Here is a 19,143-nt window from a genome sequence, read left to right as displayed (position 1 = left end):
TCTAGACAATGTACCCACAGGTAGCGTTACACTGTAACACAGATATCTCAGTCATTATCCCTGACATTCCACATCCCTCTTCTAGACAGTGTACCCACAGGTAGCGTTACACTGTAACACAGATATCTCAGTCATTATCCCTGACATTCCACATCCCTCTTCTAGACAGTGTACCCACAGGTAGCGTTACACTGTAACACAGATATCTCAGTCATTATCCCTGACATTCCACATCCCTCTTCTAGACAGCATGCCCACAGGTGGCGTTACACTGTAACACAGATATCTCAGTCATTATCCTGACATTCCACATCCCTCTTCTAGACAATGTACCCACAGGTGGCGTTACACTGTAACACAGATATCTCAGTCATTATCCCTGACATTCCTAGACATCCCCACAGGTAGCTTCTAGACAATGTATCTCAGTCATTATCACAGGTCTTCATTACACTGTAACACAGATATCTCAGTCATTATCCCTGACATTCCACATCCCTCTTCTAGACAATGTACCCACAGGTAGCGTTACACTGTAACATAGATACCTCAGTCATTATCCCTGACATTCCACATCCCTCTTCTAGACAATGTACCCACAGGTAGCATTACACTGTAACACAGATATCTCAGTCATTATCCCTGACATTCCACATCCCTCTTCTAGACAATGTACCCACAGGTAGCGTTACACTGTAACATAGATATCTCAGTCATTATCCCTGACATTCTACATCCCTCTTCTAGACAATGTACCCACAGGTAGCATTACACTGTAACATAGATAATCTCAGTCATTATCCCTGACTTTTCCACATTCCATCTGGCTGCTTGCCTCAACACTGGTACCACGTTCTACACACTGATCCTCAAAATGTCATGTACCATTCAGTTACTATTGATACAGCTGCGATAGATTACCATTCCATATGATCTAATGACAATGAGAAAATTTGTTTGATAATTAATTCTAACCAGTAATGTATCACTACCTATGTACAATGAACTGTCTATAATAAACATGCTTATAACCAGCTGAAATTCCTGTCCTGACCACTTGCCTTATATCTAGTCAAAATGCATATACTGACCATAAGTTATGATAAGTGAAATTAGAGGTCCCTAACAATTTGTTATATCAAATTTTTAATGTAATAAACTTACCAAGAAGCTTTTGCATCTGGTATGTAGTTTTAATTAAAATTTGTCTGTTAAACCTGTTGAAGTCTGTGTTGTTTGCCTTATTTTTGGTCCCGGTGAGCTAACAGGTTATCTTAGATAGAAATATGATAGCTTTTCTAGGCTGTCCCTTTGGTTTGGTTGTTGCTGAACGCCACACTCAGCAATATTCCAGCTATATGTCAACGGTCTATAAATAATCGAGGCTGGACCAGACAATCCAGTGATCAACAGCATGAGCATCGATCTATGCAATTGGGATATGATGACATGTGTTAACCAAGTCAGCAAGCCTGACCACCCGATCCCGTTAGTCACCTCTTACGACAAGCATGGGTTGTGAAGACCAGTTCTAACCCTGATCTTCAGGGGTCTAGGCTGTCCCCTGTTAACAGCTCAACTTTCTCTGTATTAACGAGAGTGTACACTTTGCCCGATAACTGCCTCCTCCTTCAATGATGAGAAAGTCAGCATCTCTAACATGGAAACAAGTTTCCATCACAAGGACTCAAACAAATGTGCACCACGACATATTATATCATAGCCTCCTTTTAAAACATTTTTCAAATTCCATAACACTTCACATGACAGGCAACTATTTACTTAAAAAGTTGAAACGGGAAGATTTAGTACACAGACACAGCTTGAACGGGTTCTGTGCAACACAAATATTTAAACAACTTTTGATTACAGTTATTTCATAAGGAATCTGGAACAACTTCACACAAGCTGCTTAAACAGACGTGAATCTTCTAATTTGCGTTGAAGCAGCTATTTCTAAGTCTTTGTAGCTTTCAACTTCCATTCTCGGCTGCAGCTATTCAGGTGTGAAGACAAGGAGCTTGTAGTACAGTTTATGGGCATGGTGCCTTTAAATACCTGCAATTACTGGTGATAATTGCTTGTACACTGTTCAGGTGTAGTGAATGGATGCATTCATTATACTCATACTGTCATTACACTTTTGTGATGAGTCTCCGAGTTTATGGAAGAACATGTATTTATTCTATGGTGTTGTCAGATAAAGACTGAGATAGCGCCATGAACAGCTCACGATGTCAGTGAACTTCTGTCAGAGGATGTTGAATTTATTCTTGCAGCAAATCACAATGCATCACAATACATTTAACATTCAAAACATAGCACACAGACAGAATACAGCAACAAGGTACAGGTGTCAAACTGTGAACTGTTCCACAGCCTTCACATTACTTCCAACACTAAGTCAGTTGAAACCACTTCTATACGTGTCATTACAGAATAACATTATGCAGCTGGAATGTGGTGTTAACAACACAAGAACAGACAACTGACATGACATATACAAAGGATCGGTGAACTTTAAATTCTGTTCTCAGCTCCCTGGGGAGAGTATAAACTGACCAGTTAGGAGATGAGTACTGACCTGAGTCCAGGGTCCAGCAAACCATCGGCCACCACAAGGTGGGTTATCTTTACAGGCCTTCTTGGTGCGAGGTTTCTTCTGTCTGGAACACTTAGTGTCTGGGAGAGAACTTCCATCGTCTGCAGAACAGTAGGTCTTCCTCTTGTAATGTCCGGATCCACATTCCGTTGTACACTGGACAAACACAGTAACTTATGTGATGGGCTCTCGTAACGTTTACAAATCAGTTCAAGGACAATCAACACCAGTCCACAATATCAGATCGCAGTGCTGATAATGACTGCTATTTCCTCAAATTGTAAAATATTCAATTCATATGTTCTACTTTGTTGAATTCAATTTTTTTTTTTTTAGATATAATTGTACTTTTGCATTCATATTTTTATATATTTGTTGAATTAAAATAGTTTTACTTTGTTAAATAGATACTGTTGTACTCTTGATGAATTAATACTATTGAATAGTGTTTATAAATGATAATAGTCTACTTGATCTGAAAACATGGGATATTGCTGACATGTTGACAGTTTTATGAACTGAATATACTGTGAGCTGACATGACAGGAATATATTCCCTGTAGGTACAAGCTTGTCCGGATCTACTGTATCAAACAGAAACAACATGTTCATGACGTGCGTGTTGTTCGTGGCAGGTTAAGCAAACACAGTAATAATGTAAGATATATACACATGAAAGAAAGTAAGATATATAACCTGTAAATGGGTTTCAATCACATGAATACATCTTGAACATTGATACATTGTTCCCAGATATAGGCCACATTTTTACACGCGTTGTCACATACTTAGCCAAGATTTCACAAATCCCTTGATAACGTCATACCTCATGATTAATGAAAAAGTAATAACAACAAAGGTGAACCATTCATAAGTGCATATTTGACTGGCCAGCATCAACAACACATACAATCCCAACAGTAAACCTACTCCAAGACATCAATTGTACTAACAATTGTTTATGTATGGACTTACAAATATACGCTGCAGATTAGTGATATTTGCTTTTTACAGGGAAAAAATCAAACATCACGATCTGTTTACAGTAAATAGGAATGTGTAATGTGCTTAGAACAAGCTGTTCATTGTTCCCTATGCTATCACTTCTATTCTTTGTGACACGGAATAAAAATCCAAGATTTATTGTTACAATAATTTGGCTTGCCTCATAACCTTATGACTCTCACACTCAAGAACACTGATCCCAACATTCCTATTTCAATGGCTGTTGTTCAAATATTATAATGCATGCAAAATCCTTGGCTGTGTAAAACAGGGCAGGCCTGCCTGTCTGATAGATACATGATAGCACTGGGCTTGAGCAGCTTCAACTCTTAACTGAACAAATGTTGATCTGTGATCGAAGAAAGGCTCTCAGCAGTCTACTTGAATTTGATGGGCTAGCTGGGGAGAGCAATGGGGTACAAGATTATTTCTAAAAGAATTTTTTTTCCAGTAAAAGATGATTTAATTTCCTTATCATTAAGCGTTCAGATTCCTAAGAATATAATCTTGCAGACTGTGGCATTGGACAACTCAAACAACGAATACAGAAGTATCCCAGACATACAGCAGCCTGTAGATAATCAAGTCTCAACCAGGTGATGATTGACATCCGGAACATTGATGCAATGACATCCATTCAATCAGCTTGACCACCCGATCCAATAAGCATGGGGACCTACTGGTATATTCTCCAATGGAGTACACACTGATGATGCTGGTTAGCACCCAACTGGAGGATGCATTACACGTGTTTGCCATGTGTGCTGATCTAGGATAGAATGACAGCAAACATGCCTTCTTTTTGTCATAGATTGATGATTGAATAAATTCTCAGAATATTTTTTTATATTTGCATGTAGAATGTCAAACATTGCGATGTCATAAGGTCTCTTACGCTAATACAAAATTTACGCCATTAGCATATATCTATTTTCAAAAGTGATGGTATTTCACTGTGTTGAGACACATTAATTTTGTTATAATCAATATTATTTCCACATACTACATACTTAAGTTTTCAGAATATGTATACATATGATTGAGAATCATTCAAGTTGTCACCATTTAGAGGTGTGATGTTGTGTGCATATGTACTTAGATTAACCAAAGCAATAGTGACGTTTCGATATCCAACAGGAACTTCGTGAAAACACAAGCCCTGAAGCCTTTCTTTGATGGACTGTTCCGTAGGTTACATCTGCCTTATGATTACTTTGAGATGGATTCCTATCGCAACCTATTCTCATCACTAACGATTACAATAATTAGTACTGTATAATTTCAAATTCATGATTTTTCTTACAGATAAACAATAGTAATGGATTTGTTCAGGCAAAGAAACTATTTAAACATTCAAATTGGAAATGGAAGCACTTAATTCTATGGTAGATATGACTGAATACAACTGTTGATGTGATACACACAAGGTTGAGCCATTACTGTGTTGCTATATTAACTCCTGTGATACACACAAGGTTGAGCCATTACTGTGTTGCTATAGTAACTCCTGTGATACACACAAGGTTGAGCCATTACTGTGTTGCTAAGGTAGTTGATTCAGATATATATTAACTCCTGTGATACACACAAGGTTGAGCCATTACTGTGTTGCTAAGGTAGTTGATTCAGATATATATTAACTCCTGTGATACACACAAGGTTGAGCCATTACTGTGTTGCTAAGGTAGTTGATTCAGATATATATTAACTCCTGTGATACACACAAGGTTGAGCCATTACTGTGTTGCTAAGGTAGTTGATTCAGATATATATTAACTCCTGTGATACACACAAGGTTGAGTCATTACTGTGTTGCTAGGGTAGTTGATTCAGATATATATTAACTCCTGTGATACACACAAGGTTGAGCCATTACTGTGTTGCTAGGGTAGTTGATTCAGATATATATTAACTCCTGTGATACACACAAGGTTGAGCCATTACTGTGTTGCTAGGGTAGTTGATTCAGATATATATTAACTCCTGTGATACACACAAGGTTGAGCCATTACTGTGTTGCTAAGGTAGTTGATTCAGATATATATTAACTCCTGTGATACACACAAGGTTGAGCCATTACTGTGTTGCTAGGGTAGTTGATTCAGATATATATTAACTCCTGTGATACACACAAGGTTGAGCCATTACTGTGTTGCTAGGGTAGTTGATTCAGATATATATTAACTCCTGTGATACACACAAGGTTGAGCCATTACTGTGTTGCTAGGGTAGTTGATTCAGATATATATTAACTCCTGTGATACACACAAGGTTGAGCCATTACTGTGTTGCTAGGGTAGTTGATTCAGATATATATTAACTCCTGTGATACACACAAGGTTGAGCCATTACTGTGTTGCTAAGGTAGTTGATTCAGATATATATTAACTCCTGTGATACACACATTAAGGTTGAGCCATTACTGTGTTGCTAGGGTAGTTGATTCAGATATATATTAACTCCTGTGATACACACAAGGTTGAGCCATTACTGTGTTGCTAGGGTAGTTGATTCAGATATATATTAACTCCTGTGATACACACAAGGTTGAGCCATTACTGTGTTGCTAAGGTAGTTGATTCAGATATATATTAACTCCTGTGATACACACAAGGTTGAGCCATTACTGTGTTGCTAAGGTAGTTGATTCAGATATATATTAACTCCTGTGATACACACAAGGTTGAGCCATTACTGTGTTGCTAGGGTAGTTGATTCAGATATATATTAACTCCTGTGATACACACAAGGTTGAGCCATTACTGTGTTGCTAAGGTAGTTGATTCAGATATATATTAACTCCTGTGATACACACAAGGTTGAGCCATTACTGTGTTGCTAAGGTAGTTGATTCAGATATATATTAACTCCTGTGATACACACAAGGTTGAGCCATTACTGTGTTGCTAGGGTAGTTGATTCAGATATATATTAACTCCTGTGATACACACAAGGTTGAGCCATTACTGTGTTGCTAGGGTAGTTGATTCAGATATATATTAACTCCTGTGATACACACAAGGTTGAGCCATTACTGTGTTGCTAGGGTAGTTGATTCAGATATATATTAACTCCTGTGATACACACAAGGTTGAGCCATTACTGTGTTGCTAGGGTAGTTGATTCAGATATATATTAACTCCTGTGATACACACAAGGTTGAGCCATTACTGTGTTGCTAGGGTAGTTGATTCAGATATATATTAACTCCTGTGATACACACAAAGGTTGAGCCATTACTGTGTTGCTAGGGTAGTTGATTCAGATATATATTAACTCCTGTGATACACACAAGGTTGAGCCATTACTGTGTTGCTAGGGTAGTTGATTCAGATATATATTAACTCCTGTGATACACACAAGGTTGAGCCATTACTGTGTTGCTAAGGTAGTTGATTCAGATATATATTAACTCCTGTGATACACACAAGGTTGAGCCATTACTGTGTTGCTAGGGTAGTTGATTCAGATATATATTAACTCCTGTGATACACACAAGGTTGAGCCATTACTGTGTTGCTAGGGTAGTTGATTCAGATATATATTAACTCCTGTGATACACACAAGGTTGAGCCATTACTGTGTTGCTAAGGTAGTTGATTCAGATATATATTAACTCCTGTGATACACACAAGGTTGAGCCATTACTGTGTTGCTAAGGTAGTTGATTCAGATATATATTAACTCCTGTGATACACACAAGGTTGAGCCATTACTGTGTTGCTAGGGTAGTTGATTCAGATATATATTAACTCCTGTGATACACACAAGGTTGAGCCATTACTGTGTTGCTAAGGTAGTTGATTCAGATATATATTAACTCCTGTGATACACACAAGGTTGAGCCATTACTGTGTTGCTAAGGTAGTTGATTCAGATATATATTAACTCCTGTGATACACACAAAGGTTGAGCCATTACTGTGTTGCTAAGGTAGTTGATTCAGATATATATTAACTCCTGTGATACACACAAGGTTGAGCCATTACTGTGTTGCTAAGGTAGTTGATTCAGATATATATTAACTCCTGTGATACACACAAGGTTGAGCCATTACTGTGTTGCTAAGGTAGTTGATTCAGATATATATTAACTCCTGTGATACACACAAGGTTGAGCCATTACTGTGTTGCTAAGGTAGTTGATTCAGATATATATTAACTCCTGTGATACACACAAGGTTGAGCCATTACTGTGTTGCTACTGTAGTTGATTCAGATATATATTAACTCCTGTGATACACACAAGTTGAGCCATTACTGTGTTGCTATAGTTGATTCAGATATATATTAACTCCTGTGATACACACAAGGTTGAGCCATTACTGTGTTGCTAAGGTAGTTGATTCAGATATATATTAACTCCTGTGATACACACAAGGTTGAGCCATTACTGTGTTGCTAGGGTAGTTGATTCAGATATATATTAACTCCTGTGATACACACAAGGTTGAGCCATTACTGTGTTGCTAAGGTAGTTGATTCAGATATATATTAACTCCTGTGATACACACAAGGTTGAGCCATTACTGTGTTGCTAAGGTAGTTGATTCAGATATATATTAACTCCTGTGATACACACAAGGTTGAGCCATTACTGTGTTGCTAGGGTAGTTGATTCAGATATATATTAACTCCTGTGATACACACAAGGTTGAGCCATTACTGTGTTGCTAGGGTAGTTGATTCAGATATATATTAACTCCTGTGATACACACAATGTTGAGCCATTACTGTGTTGCTAAGGTAGTTGATTCAGATATATATTAACTCCTGTGATACACACAAGGTTGAGCCATTACTGTGTTGCTAAGGTAGTTGATTCAGATATATATTAACTCCTGTGATACACACAAGGTTGAGCCATTACTGTGTTGCTAGGGTAGTTGATTCAGATATATATTAACTCCTGTGATACACACAAGGTTGAGCCATTACTGTGTTGCTAAGGTAGTTGATTCAGATATATATTAACTCCTGTGATACACACAAGGTTGAGCCATTACTGTGTTGCTAAGGTAGTTGATTCAGATATATATTAACTCCTGTGATACACACACAGGTTGAGCCATTACTGTGTTGCTAAGGTAGTTGATTCAGATATATATTAACTCCTGTGATACACACAAGGTTGAGCCATTACTGTGTTGCTAAGGTAGTTGATTCAGATATATATTAACTCCTGTGATACACACACAAGGTTGAGCCATTACTGTGTTGCTAAGGTAGTTGATTCAGATATATATTAACTCCTGTGATACACACAAGGTTGAGCCATTACTGTGTTGCTAGGGTAGTTGATTCAGATATATATTAACTCCTGTGATACACACAAGGTTGAGCCATTACTGTGTTGCTAAGGTAGTTGATTCAGATATATATTAACTCCTGTGATACACACAAGGTTGAGCCATTACTGTGTTGCTAAGGTAGTTGATTCAGATATATATTAACTCCTGTGATACACACAAGGTTGAGCCATTACTGTGTTGCTAAGGTAGTTGATTCAGATATATATTAACTCCTGTGATACACACAAGGTTGAGCCATTACTGTGTTGCTAAGGTAGTTGATTCAGATATATATTAACTCCTGTGATACACACAAGGTTGAGCCATTACTGTGTTGCTAAGGTAGTTGATTCAGATATATATTAACTCCTGTGATACACACAAGGTTGAGCCATTACTGTGTTGCTAAGGTAGTTGATTCAGATATATATTAACTCCTGTGATACACACAAGGTTGAGCCATTACTGTGTTGCTAAGGTAGTTGATTCAGATATATATTTACTCCTGTGATACACACAAGGTTGAGCCATTACTGTGTTGCTAAGGTAGTTGATTCAGATATATATTAACTCCTGTGATACACACAAGGTTGAGCCATTACTGTGTTGCTAGGGTAGTTGATTCAGATATATATTAACTCCTGTGATACACACAAGGTTGAGCCATTACTGTGTTGCTAAGGTAGTTGATTCAGATATATATTAACTCCTGTGATACACACAAGGTTGAGCCATTACTGTGTTGCTAGGGTAGTTGTACAGATATATATTAACTTCTGCTGGAGCACTATCTGTACACTTATCAGGTGTCAGACTTTATAAATTACCTCGTTTTGACATGAGCAGAATTAATTTAACTATTCAACTCTCACCTATTGGCTGTTAGGCTATCTTATGTCAGCACAATGACTGATCTTAAGACCACAAATCTCAAAACCCAATGACAATACCTCAGCTTGCTGGGTTTGATTTAACCAATGTAAACAACTATTTAATTTCTTCACTAAACATCCCTACATAGAGTGGTCCCTACGTAGAACAGATAATGGGTTAGTGAGACTACTGTAGAGATGGACAGATACATCATGTCAGACACTATTTCAAGGACAAACCATTCCCTCACTCCAAGTGGAAGCTGCTTGTCCAGCCATTATGCTAGATAACTGATGAGGACTGTGATGAACGATGATGGCTTGAAATAACCTAAGAATGTGTGTCCTTGGACAATTCCTCAAAGTACATTAATTGTCTCAGTCAGCATGAAGAAGTAGTAGGTCATGTTACTGATAGGTAATACATCATACACTTGGTAAAAAGAATTACCTAAATACTAGTATCATATGATTAATATTATAAGTAAAAATATTTTAAATACTGCAAAAACAATCTTAACCAGCAATGCAGGTCATAGTCGCTTGGTCTGTATGTTCAAAGTCTTCTCTTTTTGATTGTTTTATCAGCATTCTTGAAGTCAAGGGGCTGTGGGGTAGCCTAGTGGTTAAAGCGTTGGCTCGTCACGCCGAAGACCCGGGTTCGATTCCCCACATGGGCACAATGTGTTAAGCCCATTTCTGGTGTCCCCCGTCGTGATATTGCTGGAATATTGCTAAAAGCGGCGTAAAACTAAACTCAGTCAGTCAGTCTTGAAGTCAATAATGAAGCATGCGACTCTATGGATAACAGCTTCTTGTTTCTTGCATTCTTGTTATCAAGCTAAAAGTGCATTATCCATCAAGTCTTACGCTTCCTTATCTTCCTTATCTGTTGATGCTGCCGCAACAAACTTATGCAACAAACATTTGGATTTACAAAATGGAAAGCTTTTACTTCACAGGAAGTATCTTACATATCTGGAAACTAGACTGACTGACTGACTGATTTTGGTTTTACACCGCTTTTAGCAATATTCCAGCAACATCACGGCAGGGGACACCAGAAATGGGCTTCACACATTGTGCCCATGTGGGGATATGAACCCGGGTCTTCGGCGTGACGAGCCAACGCTTTAACCATTAGGCTACCCCACCGCCCCCTGGAAACTAGAACATACTTCCAATCTGCATGTATGGATGGTGTGTTTGGAAGCCATGGTGTCTGGGATCTCACCTGGGTGTGTTGTGGTTCAGTAGGACTAATGTGTGGAAGCCATGGTGTCAGGGATTTCACCTGGGTGTACTGTGGTTCAGTAGGAGTAATGTGTGGAAGCCATGGTGTCTGGGATCTCACCTGGGTGTATTGTGGTTCAGTAGGAGTAATGTGTGGAAGCCATGTCGTCTGGGATTTCACCTGGGTGTACTGTGGTTCAGTAGGAGTAATGTTTAGAAGCCATGGTGTCAGGGATTTCACCTGGGTGTATTGTGGTTCAGTAGGAGTAATGTGTGGAAGCCATGGTGTCTTGGATCTCACCTGGGTGTGTTGTGGTTCAGTAGGACTAATGTTTGGAAACCATGGTGTCAGGGATCTCACCTGGGTGTATTGTGGTTCAGTAGGAGTAATGTGTGGAAGCCATGTCGTCTGGGATTTCACCTGGGTGTATTGTGGTTCAGTAGATCTAATGTGTGGCAGCTATGGTGTCTGGGATCTCACCTGGGCAGACCACTTCGTGCAGTGGAGTAAGTGTGGTACCATCCTCTAGCACACGACCCCATGTCACAGATCTCGGTGGTGTCTGGCTTCAGGATGCCACACTGCCGGTCTGCTACTGCTCTCCCTTCCACAGACATGCATGTCACAGTCCTCCTCCTCTCCCCATGACCGCACTCGGTAGAACACTGGTAGAACACACAAAGATAGGTAATACACTGGAACACAAGCTGGATATAGTTTCAGTTTACTCCCATAAGGAAATATAATACTGCACTATAAACTCATTGTATCCCTAGTGTACTATACAACAAAATGGGGAATTATGCATCTTATAGTTCTGTTTCAACTGACTCTCAATACAGTCTGAGCTTTTATTATAAGCCTTCTTGTATTCTTATGGCCAGTGGTATTTTGGGTAGTATTCTAATCATCTGATAAAACAATATCTTGCTTTAGTGAAGACCATTGACAAGAAATATCAGACCACCCAGTCACAGTCATATACCCAGTCATCACAGACCACCCTCTCAGTCATATACCCAGTCATCACAGACCACCCTCTCAGTCATATACTCAGTCATCACAGACCACCCTGTCACAGTCATATACTCAGTCATCACAGACCACCCTGTCACAGTCATATACTCAGTCATCACAGACCACCCTGTCACAGTCATATACTCAGTCATCACAGACCACCCTGTTACAGTCATATACTCAGTCATCACAGACCATCCTGTCACAGTCATATACCCAGTCATCACAGACCACCCTCTCAGTCATATACTCAGTCATCACAGACCACCCTCTCAGTCATATACTCAGTCATCACAGACCACCCAGTCACAGTCATATACCCAGTCATCACAGACCACCCTCTCAGTCATATACCCAGTCATCACAGACCACCCTCTCAGTCATATACTCAGTCATCACAGACCACCCTGTCACAGTCATATACTCAGTCATCACAGACCACCCTGTCACAGTCATATACTCAGTCATCACAGACCACCCTGTCACAGTCATATACTCAGTCATCACAGACCACCCTGTTACAGTCATATACTCAGTCATCACAGACCATCCTGTCACAGTCATATACCCAGTCATCACAGACCACCCTCTCAGTCATATACCCAGTCATCACAGACCACCCTCTCAGTCATATACTCAGTCATCACAGACCACCCTCTCAGTCATATACTCAGTCATCACAGACCACCCAGTCACAGTCATATACCCAGTCATCACAGACCACCCTCTCAGTCATATACCCAGTCATCACAGACCACCCTCTCAGTCATATACTCAGTCATCACAGACCACCCTGTCACAGTCATATACTCAGTCATCACAGACCACCCTGTCACAGTCATATACTCAGTCATCACAGACCACCCTGTCACAGTCATATACTCAGTCATCACAGACCACCCTGTTACAGTCATATACTCAGTCATCACAGACCACCCTCTCAGTCATATACTCAGTCATCACGGACCACCCTGTCACAGTCATATACTCAGTCATCACAGACCACCCTGTTACAGTCATATACTCAGTCATCACAGACCACCCTGTCAGTCATATACTCAGTCATCACAGACCATCCTGTCACAGTCATATACTCAGTCATCACAGACCACCCTGTTACAGTCATATACTCAGTCATCACAGACCACCCTGTTACAGTCATATACTCAGTCATCACAGACCACCCTGTCCCCATCATATACTTAGTCATCACAGACCACTCTTTCAGTCATATACTCAGTCATCACAGACCACCCTGTTACAGTCATATACTCAGTCATCACAGACCACCCTGTCACAGTCATATACTCAGTCATCACAGACCACCCAGCCACAGTCATATACTCAGTCATCACGGAGCACCCAGTCACAGTCATATACTCAGTCATCACAGACCACCCTGTCCCCGTCATATACTTAGTCATCACAGACCACCCTGTCACAGTCATATACTCAGTCATCACAGACCACCCTGTCCCAGTCATATACTTAGTCATCACAGACCACCCTGTCACAGTCATATACTCAGTCATCACAGACCACCCTCTCAGTCATATACTCAGTCATCACAGACCACCCTGTCACAGTCATATACTCAGTCATCACAGACCACCCTCTCAGTCATATACACAGTCATCACAGACCACCCAGTCACAAAAGATCTCTTTTCAGAGTATGCTCAAATAATTTATGAATGTTTTTTTCTCATTGTGATATTCGCTATTGATTCATAAATAGTTCTCTGACAACGTCGAGTGGACAAGGCACAAGTGTTTCTCAGGGGATTTCTTATTTGCATGTAATTGATCTGTCTTGGAGGTAATGTTAAAGCCCTTTTATTTGCTTGGATTATCTTTTTCAGAACATAAATGCTCTTTTAAACTTAACATACATATGAAATATACACTGTTCCATGTATTTTCTTTTATGGACTTAACTTGCTGTAGATCAAAATAGCCTTGTTATAAAAGGTATGGGTGTGTTGTGGTTTGTGGGACTTACGCAAGATACCATATAGTTGAACCTGGTCAGAAACCTTTGGGGCAGCAAACGCTCCACATTGTGTATATAAGGTTGACAACACTTACAAGACAAGAACTCGGAACAGAAGCGCATCAACATTTATATTCTATATTCATGTCATTAAAATCAGATATATTCTACCAGCTGGTAATTTCATTTTAAATTTTGAGTTTGACAGCTCATGATAAGTGTTAAGTTATTGTTAATTTTTAGACTGTTAACTGTGTTTGAAACAACTGGAAATTCAACATACAGCTGGGTGACAATGGCAGTAACTGTTGAAAGAGCTTGTGGGGACCTGACTGCTTGTCTACAAATCAGGGTTTGACATAACAGGGTTCAACATAGAAACAGGTTTTGTGTTCGTGTTTGATTGTTTGCTCATCTGTGCTTCTTCAAGAGTCAAGAACACCAAATAAAGCAAAACAGCCTGTATTACAAACTTTGAAATAGCAAGTCACAGAGTAGTCATCTTACAATGGTGGGAAAACAAAATCACCAAATGAACTTTGTTCTACAATTTTCATCTGTCAACAGTCAATGTGTGATCAAAGTCTTAAAAGGAAGGGGAAATGTTTTATTTTGTGGACATAAAATGAAGTTTAATTGAAAGTGTATAAAATTTCACACATATTGAGTGACAACCGAGTATGTTTGAAACTGACATGATGGGATCAAGACCAAGGTGTTAATGTTTGCTGGATTACATGTTTCAACAGAGCAGGGAATACAGATGAAAATTATTCTGACAACATTTTTTCTCATTGAATAGTTGCGCATATCCAGTTTCTCATATTTACATAATTTAAAGCTTATAAAAATTAAAGGTAAGACATGTTCACTTTGCAAAACAATTTGAACACCAAAGTATAAGTATAGGCTCGGCTTTCTCCTACATCTTGTTACTTAAGGCTTTCTGTTGTATTTAATGGTGACTATGAATATCATATCTGAGTATTAAGGAGGATTTGATGGAAATTGAAAGAAATATTGCACGTCACCCTGACGCAATGTCATTGTGAGATTACAGGGACATTTCCCAGCAGCAGTATAAAACCTGAAGTGTGAGAACTGATTCCCTCATAAATCTCAAATTTATACATGAATAGCTGGTTATTATTTTTAAATAACATTTTGGGATGGATGTTTAATGCTTGAACAAGCTCTAATTTCTACAAATCTGCAAACAGCTCTGCCTGTATCTTGAAGTGAAAGAGCAGATTTAATGTTTTTTATCGCACAAAAAATCTTTTCATTTCAAATAGTTTTGATTATGTCTGCTTAAAAATTGATTCAAATAAAAACAGGACTGAAATGTTTATGCTAACCATGCATACTTTATTTCCATCCTTTAACTGGTTTCTGACGGATAAAAATAGTTATTCTAAGATAAGGGTTATGATTGAAAACATTTAAGAAATGAGTTGAGCACTAGATTCTGATGTGAAAGACTTGAGTTGCTAGCACTAGATTCTGATGTGAAAGACTTGAGTTGCTAGCACTAGATTCTGATGTGAAACACTTGAGTTGCTAGCACTAGATTCTGATGTTGCGAAACACTTGAGTTACCAGAACTAGATTCTGATGTGAAACACTTGAGTTGCTAATACTAGATTCTGATGTGAAACACTTGAGTTGCTAATACTAGATTCTATTGTGAAACACTTGAGTTGCTAGCACTAAATTCTATTGTGAAACACTTGAGTTGCTAGCACTAGATTCTGATGTGAAACACTTGAGTTGCTAATACTAGATTCTGATGTTGTGAAACACTTGTGTTGCTAGCACTAAATTCTGATGTGAAACACTTGAGTTGCTAGCACTAGATTCTGATGCGGAACACTTGAGTTGCTAATACTAGATTCTGATGTTGTAAAACACTTGAGTTGCCAGCACTAGATTCTATTGTGAAACACTTGAGTTGCCAGCACTAGATTCTGATGTGAAACACTTGAGTTACCAGCACTAGATTTTTTTCCCCGGATGAAGCAAATATCCTAGATGGCAACTGTTTGGATTTCAGTTTCAGCTTTAGCAATATACAATATTTGTCGTGCCAGTAGTGAGACAAAGATACCCCAAAGCTGCAATAATTTTGATAAAAAGTCCTTCCCATCATACTATATTGTGTCCTACACCATTGCACAGATAGTTGGAGTGAAACAGTAATAGTCACCTCCGTCTTGTGAGACATGATGCACCACTGTGTGAGACCGATACATCTGTTTAGTACTCACCAGTGGAAAACACTGCGGTGTCATATTTATACGGCAATATTACACTAGTGTAATACCGCTTGACATATGAAGTCATAATGGTTTACGGTTATGACGTCACAATGCTAATACCGATGTCACAATGGTATTAGACCTTGCCTGACTCGCGGAGAGCTGAATCATCACACTGTAGGCAGTTTCTATCAATCTGTTACAGAGTAATAAACAGAATACTAAACTTACTTCCGTGTAATACCATTTATATACTGAGCAACAAAAGAAACGCCAGTTTGGAATTTTCCTTCGCAGAAACGGATAACTGTAAACTCATTTGACTGTATATTTTTGACAACATCTCCAACTTTACCTGAGCAAAAACATTCCTTCCCAAACTCAGAATGGAACCCAGGAAATGGTCTCAAAAACGCAACCTGATCTCGGAGATGGTACGGTGTTCTCCATGTTTTTCATGCAACTCATGCTGCACGTGCTGTTCGCAAGGACCAGCCCTATAAAATGCACCCCCAAACCTGGTTGAAACATTCACATTACAATGTCTTCAGGATGCCCCTTCAATAATATCACAGCTCTATCACTATAGCCTGGGAGTAACGTGAGGCGAAATGTAGTTTACAATCCCTTTCAAGATATTGTGCTTGTATAGCGATGTAGGGTGTAGGTAGACTCGACATACTAGAAGAGCTAGTGGTTGTATAGCGATGTAGGGTGCATGTAGACTCGACATACTAGAAGAGCTAGTGCTTGTATAGCGATGTAGGGTGTAGGTAGACTCGACATACTAGAAGAGCTAGTGGTTGTATAGCGATGTAGGGTGCATGTAGACTCGACATACTAGAAGAGCTAGTGCTTGTATAGCGATGTAGGGTGTAGGTAGACTTACGACATACTAGAAGAGCTAGTGGTTGTATAGCGATGTAGGGTGTAGGTAGACTTCGACATACTAGAACAGCTAGTGCTTGTATAGCGATGTAGGGTGCATGTAGACTTCGACATACTAGAAGAGCTAGTGCTTGTATAGCGATGTAGGGTGTAGGTAGACTTCGACATACTAGAAGAGCTAGTGGTTGTATAGCGATGTAGGGTGCATGTAGACTTCGACATACTAGAAGAGCTAGTGCTTGTATAGCGATGTAGGGTGTAGGTAGACTTCGACATACTAGAAGAGCTAGTAGGACTGTGTAGTGCTTGTATACTTCGACATACTAGAAGAGCTAGTGGTTGTATATGCGATGTAGGGTGCGCATGTAGACTCGACATACTAGAAGAGCTAGTGGTTGTATAGCGATGTAGGGTGTGGTGGACTGGACATACTAGAAGAGCTAGTGCTTGTATGGCGATGTAGGGTGTAGGTACTAGACATACTAGAAGAGCTAGTGGTTGTATAGCGATGTAGGGTGCATGTGAACTCGACATACTAGAAGAGCTAGTGCTTGTATAGCGATGTAGGGTGTAGGTAGACTCGACATACTAGAACAGCTAGTGGTTGTATAGCGATGTAGGGTGTAGGTAGACTCGACATACTAGAAGAGCTAGTGCTTGTATAGCGATGTAGGGTGTAGGTAGACTCGACATACTAGAAGAGCTAGTGGTTGTATAGCGATGTAGGGTGCATGTAGACTCGACATACTAGAAGAGCTAGTGCTTGTATAGCGATGTAGGGTGTAGGTAGACTCGACATACTAGAAGAGCTAGTGGTTGTATAGCGATGTAGGGTGCATGTAGACTCGACATACTAGAAGAGCTAGTGGTTGTATAGCGATGTAGGGTGTAGGTAGACTCGACATACTAGAACAGCTAGTGGTTGTATAGCGATGTAGGGTGTAGGTAGACTCGACATACTAGAAGAGCTAGTGCTTGTATAGCGATGTAGGGTGTAGGTAGACTCGACATACTAGAAGAGCTAGTGGTTGACAGCATGAGAAATGACCCACAATATCAAGTTGAAAGACTCTTAGTCAAATTGTAACACACTGTATACCAACCCATGGTAGTGTGCTATTATGGCAAACACTAGGTACTTCAGTCCATTCTACATATACACCCCTTCTTTTTAGTTTCAATGATAAAAGTAACAAAATCATAACTGGAATAAGTTATGTTGAAACAAAGGGAAAATACATGGCAGGTTTCAAAGCATGTCAGCAATATCTGATAATTCTATGTGTGCCAGGTCTCTTACCGGTAATTCATTTCAATGGTTGATATTTCCATGTACATGTACCATGGTCTTGATGACACAGTTCAATAGCAGTTTGATGATGAGTGCAAGGTCTCTCTTCACGTCAATATCTGCTATAACAATGAGTGCAAGGCCTCTCTTCACGTCAATATCTGCTATAACAATGAGTGCAAGGTCTCTCTTCACGTCAATATCTGCTATAACAATGAGTGCAAGGTCTCTCTTCACGTCAATATCTGCTATAACAATGAGTGCAAGGCCTCTCTTCACGTCAATATCTGCTATAACAATGAGTGCAAGGTCTCTCTTCACGTCAATATCTGCTATAACGATGAGTGCAAGGTCTCTCTTCACGTCAATATCTGCTATAACAATGAGTGCAAGGCCTCTCTTCACGTCAATATCTGCTATCACGATAAGTGCAAGGCCTCTCTTCACGTCAATATCTGCTATAACAATGAGTGCAAGGTCTCTCTTCACGTCAATATCTGCTATAACAATGAGTGCAAGGTCTCTCTTCACATCAATATCTGCTATAACGATGAGTGCAAGGTCTCTCTTCACATCAATATCTGCTATAACGATGAGTGCAAGGTCTCTCTTCAAAGGTCGTCAATATCTGCTATAACAATGAGTGCAAGGTCTCTCTTCACGTCAATATCTGCTATAACGATAAGTGCAAGGC

At 39.5% G+C, this 19,143-nt stretch overlaps 1 protein-coding gene across 1 annotated transcript in view; it reads right to left on the bottom strand.

The window, feature by feature from the left end:
• The window catches only part of LOC124288946 (ADAMTS-like protein 4), a 272,217-nt gene that overhangs the window by 12,157 nt on the left and 240,917 nt on the right, over nucleotides 1-19,143 (bottom strand). The window contains 2 exon segments of the mRNA XM_046725536.1: nucleotides 2,585-2,758; nucleotides 11,484-11,668. Coding sequence (XP_046581492.1) covers nucleotides 2,585-2,758; nucleotides 11,484-11,668 — 359 coding nt within the window.

This window comes from Haliotis rubra, unplaced genomic scaffold, assembly GCF_003918875.1.
Source record: "Haliotis rubra isolate DU_JTF1 unplaced genomic scaffold, ASM391887v1 Scf43, whole genome shotgun sequence".
NCBI lineage: Eukaryota > Metazoa > Mollusca > Gastropoda > Lepetellida > Haliotidae > Haliotis > Haliotis rubra.
This window is presented reverse-complemented; position numbering and strand designations above follow the sequence as displayed.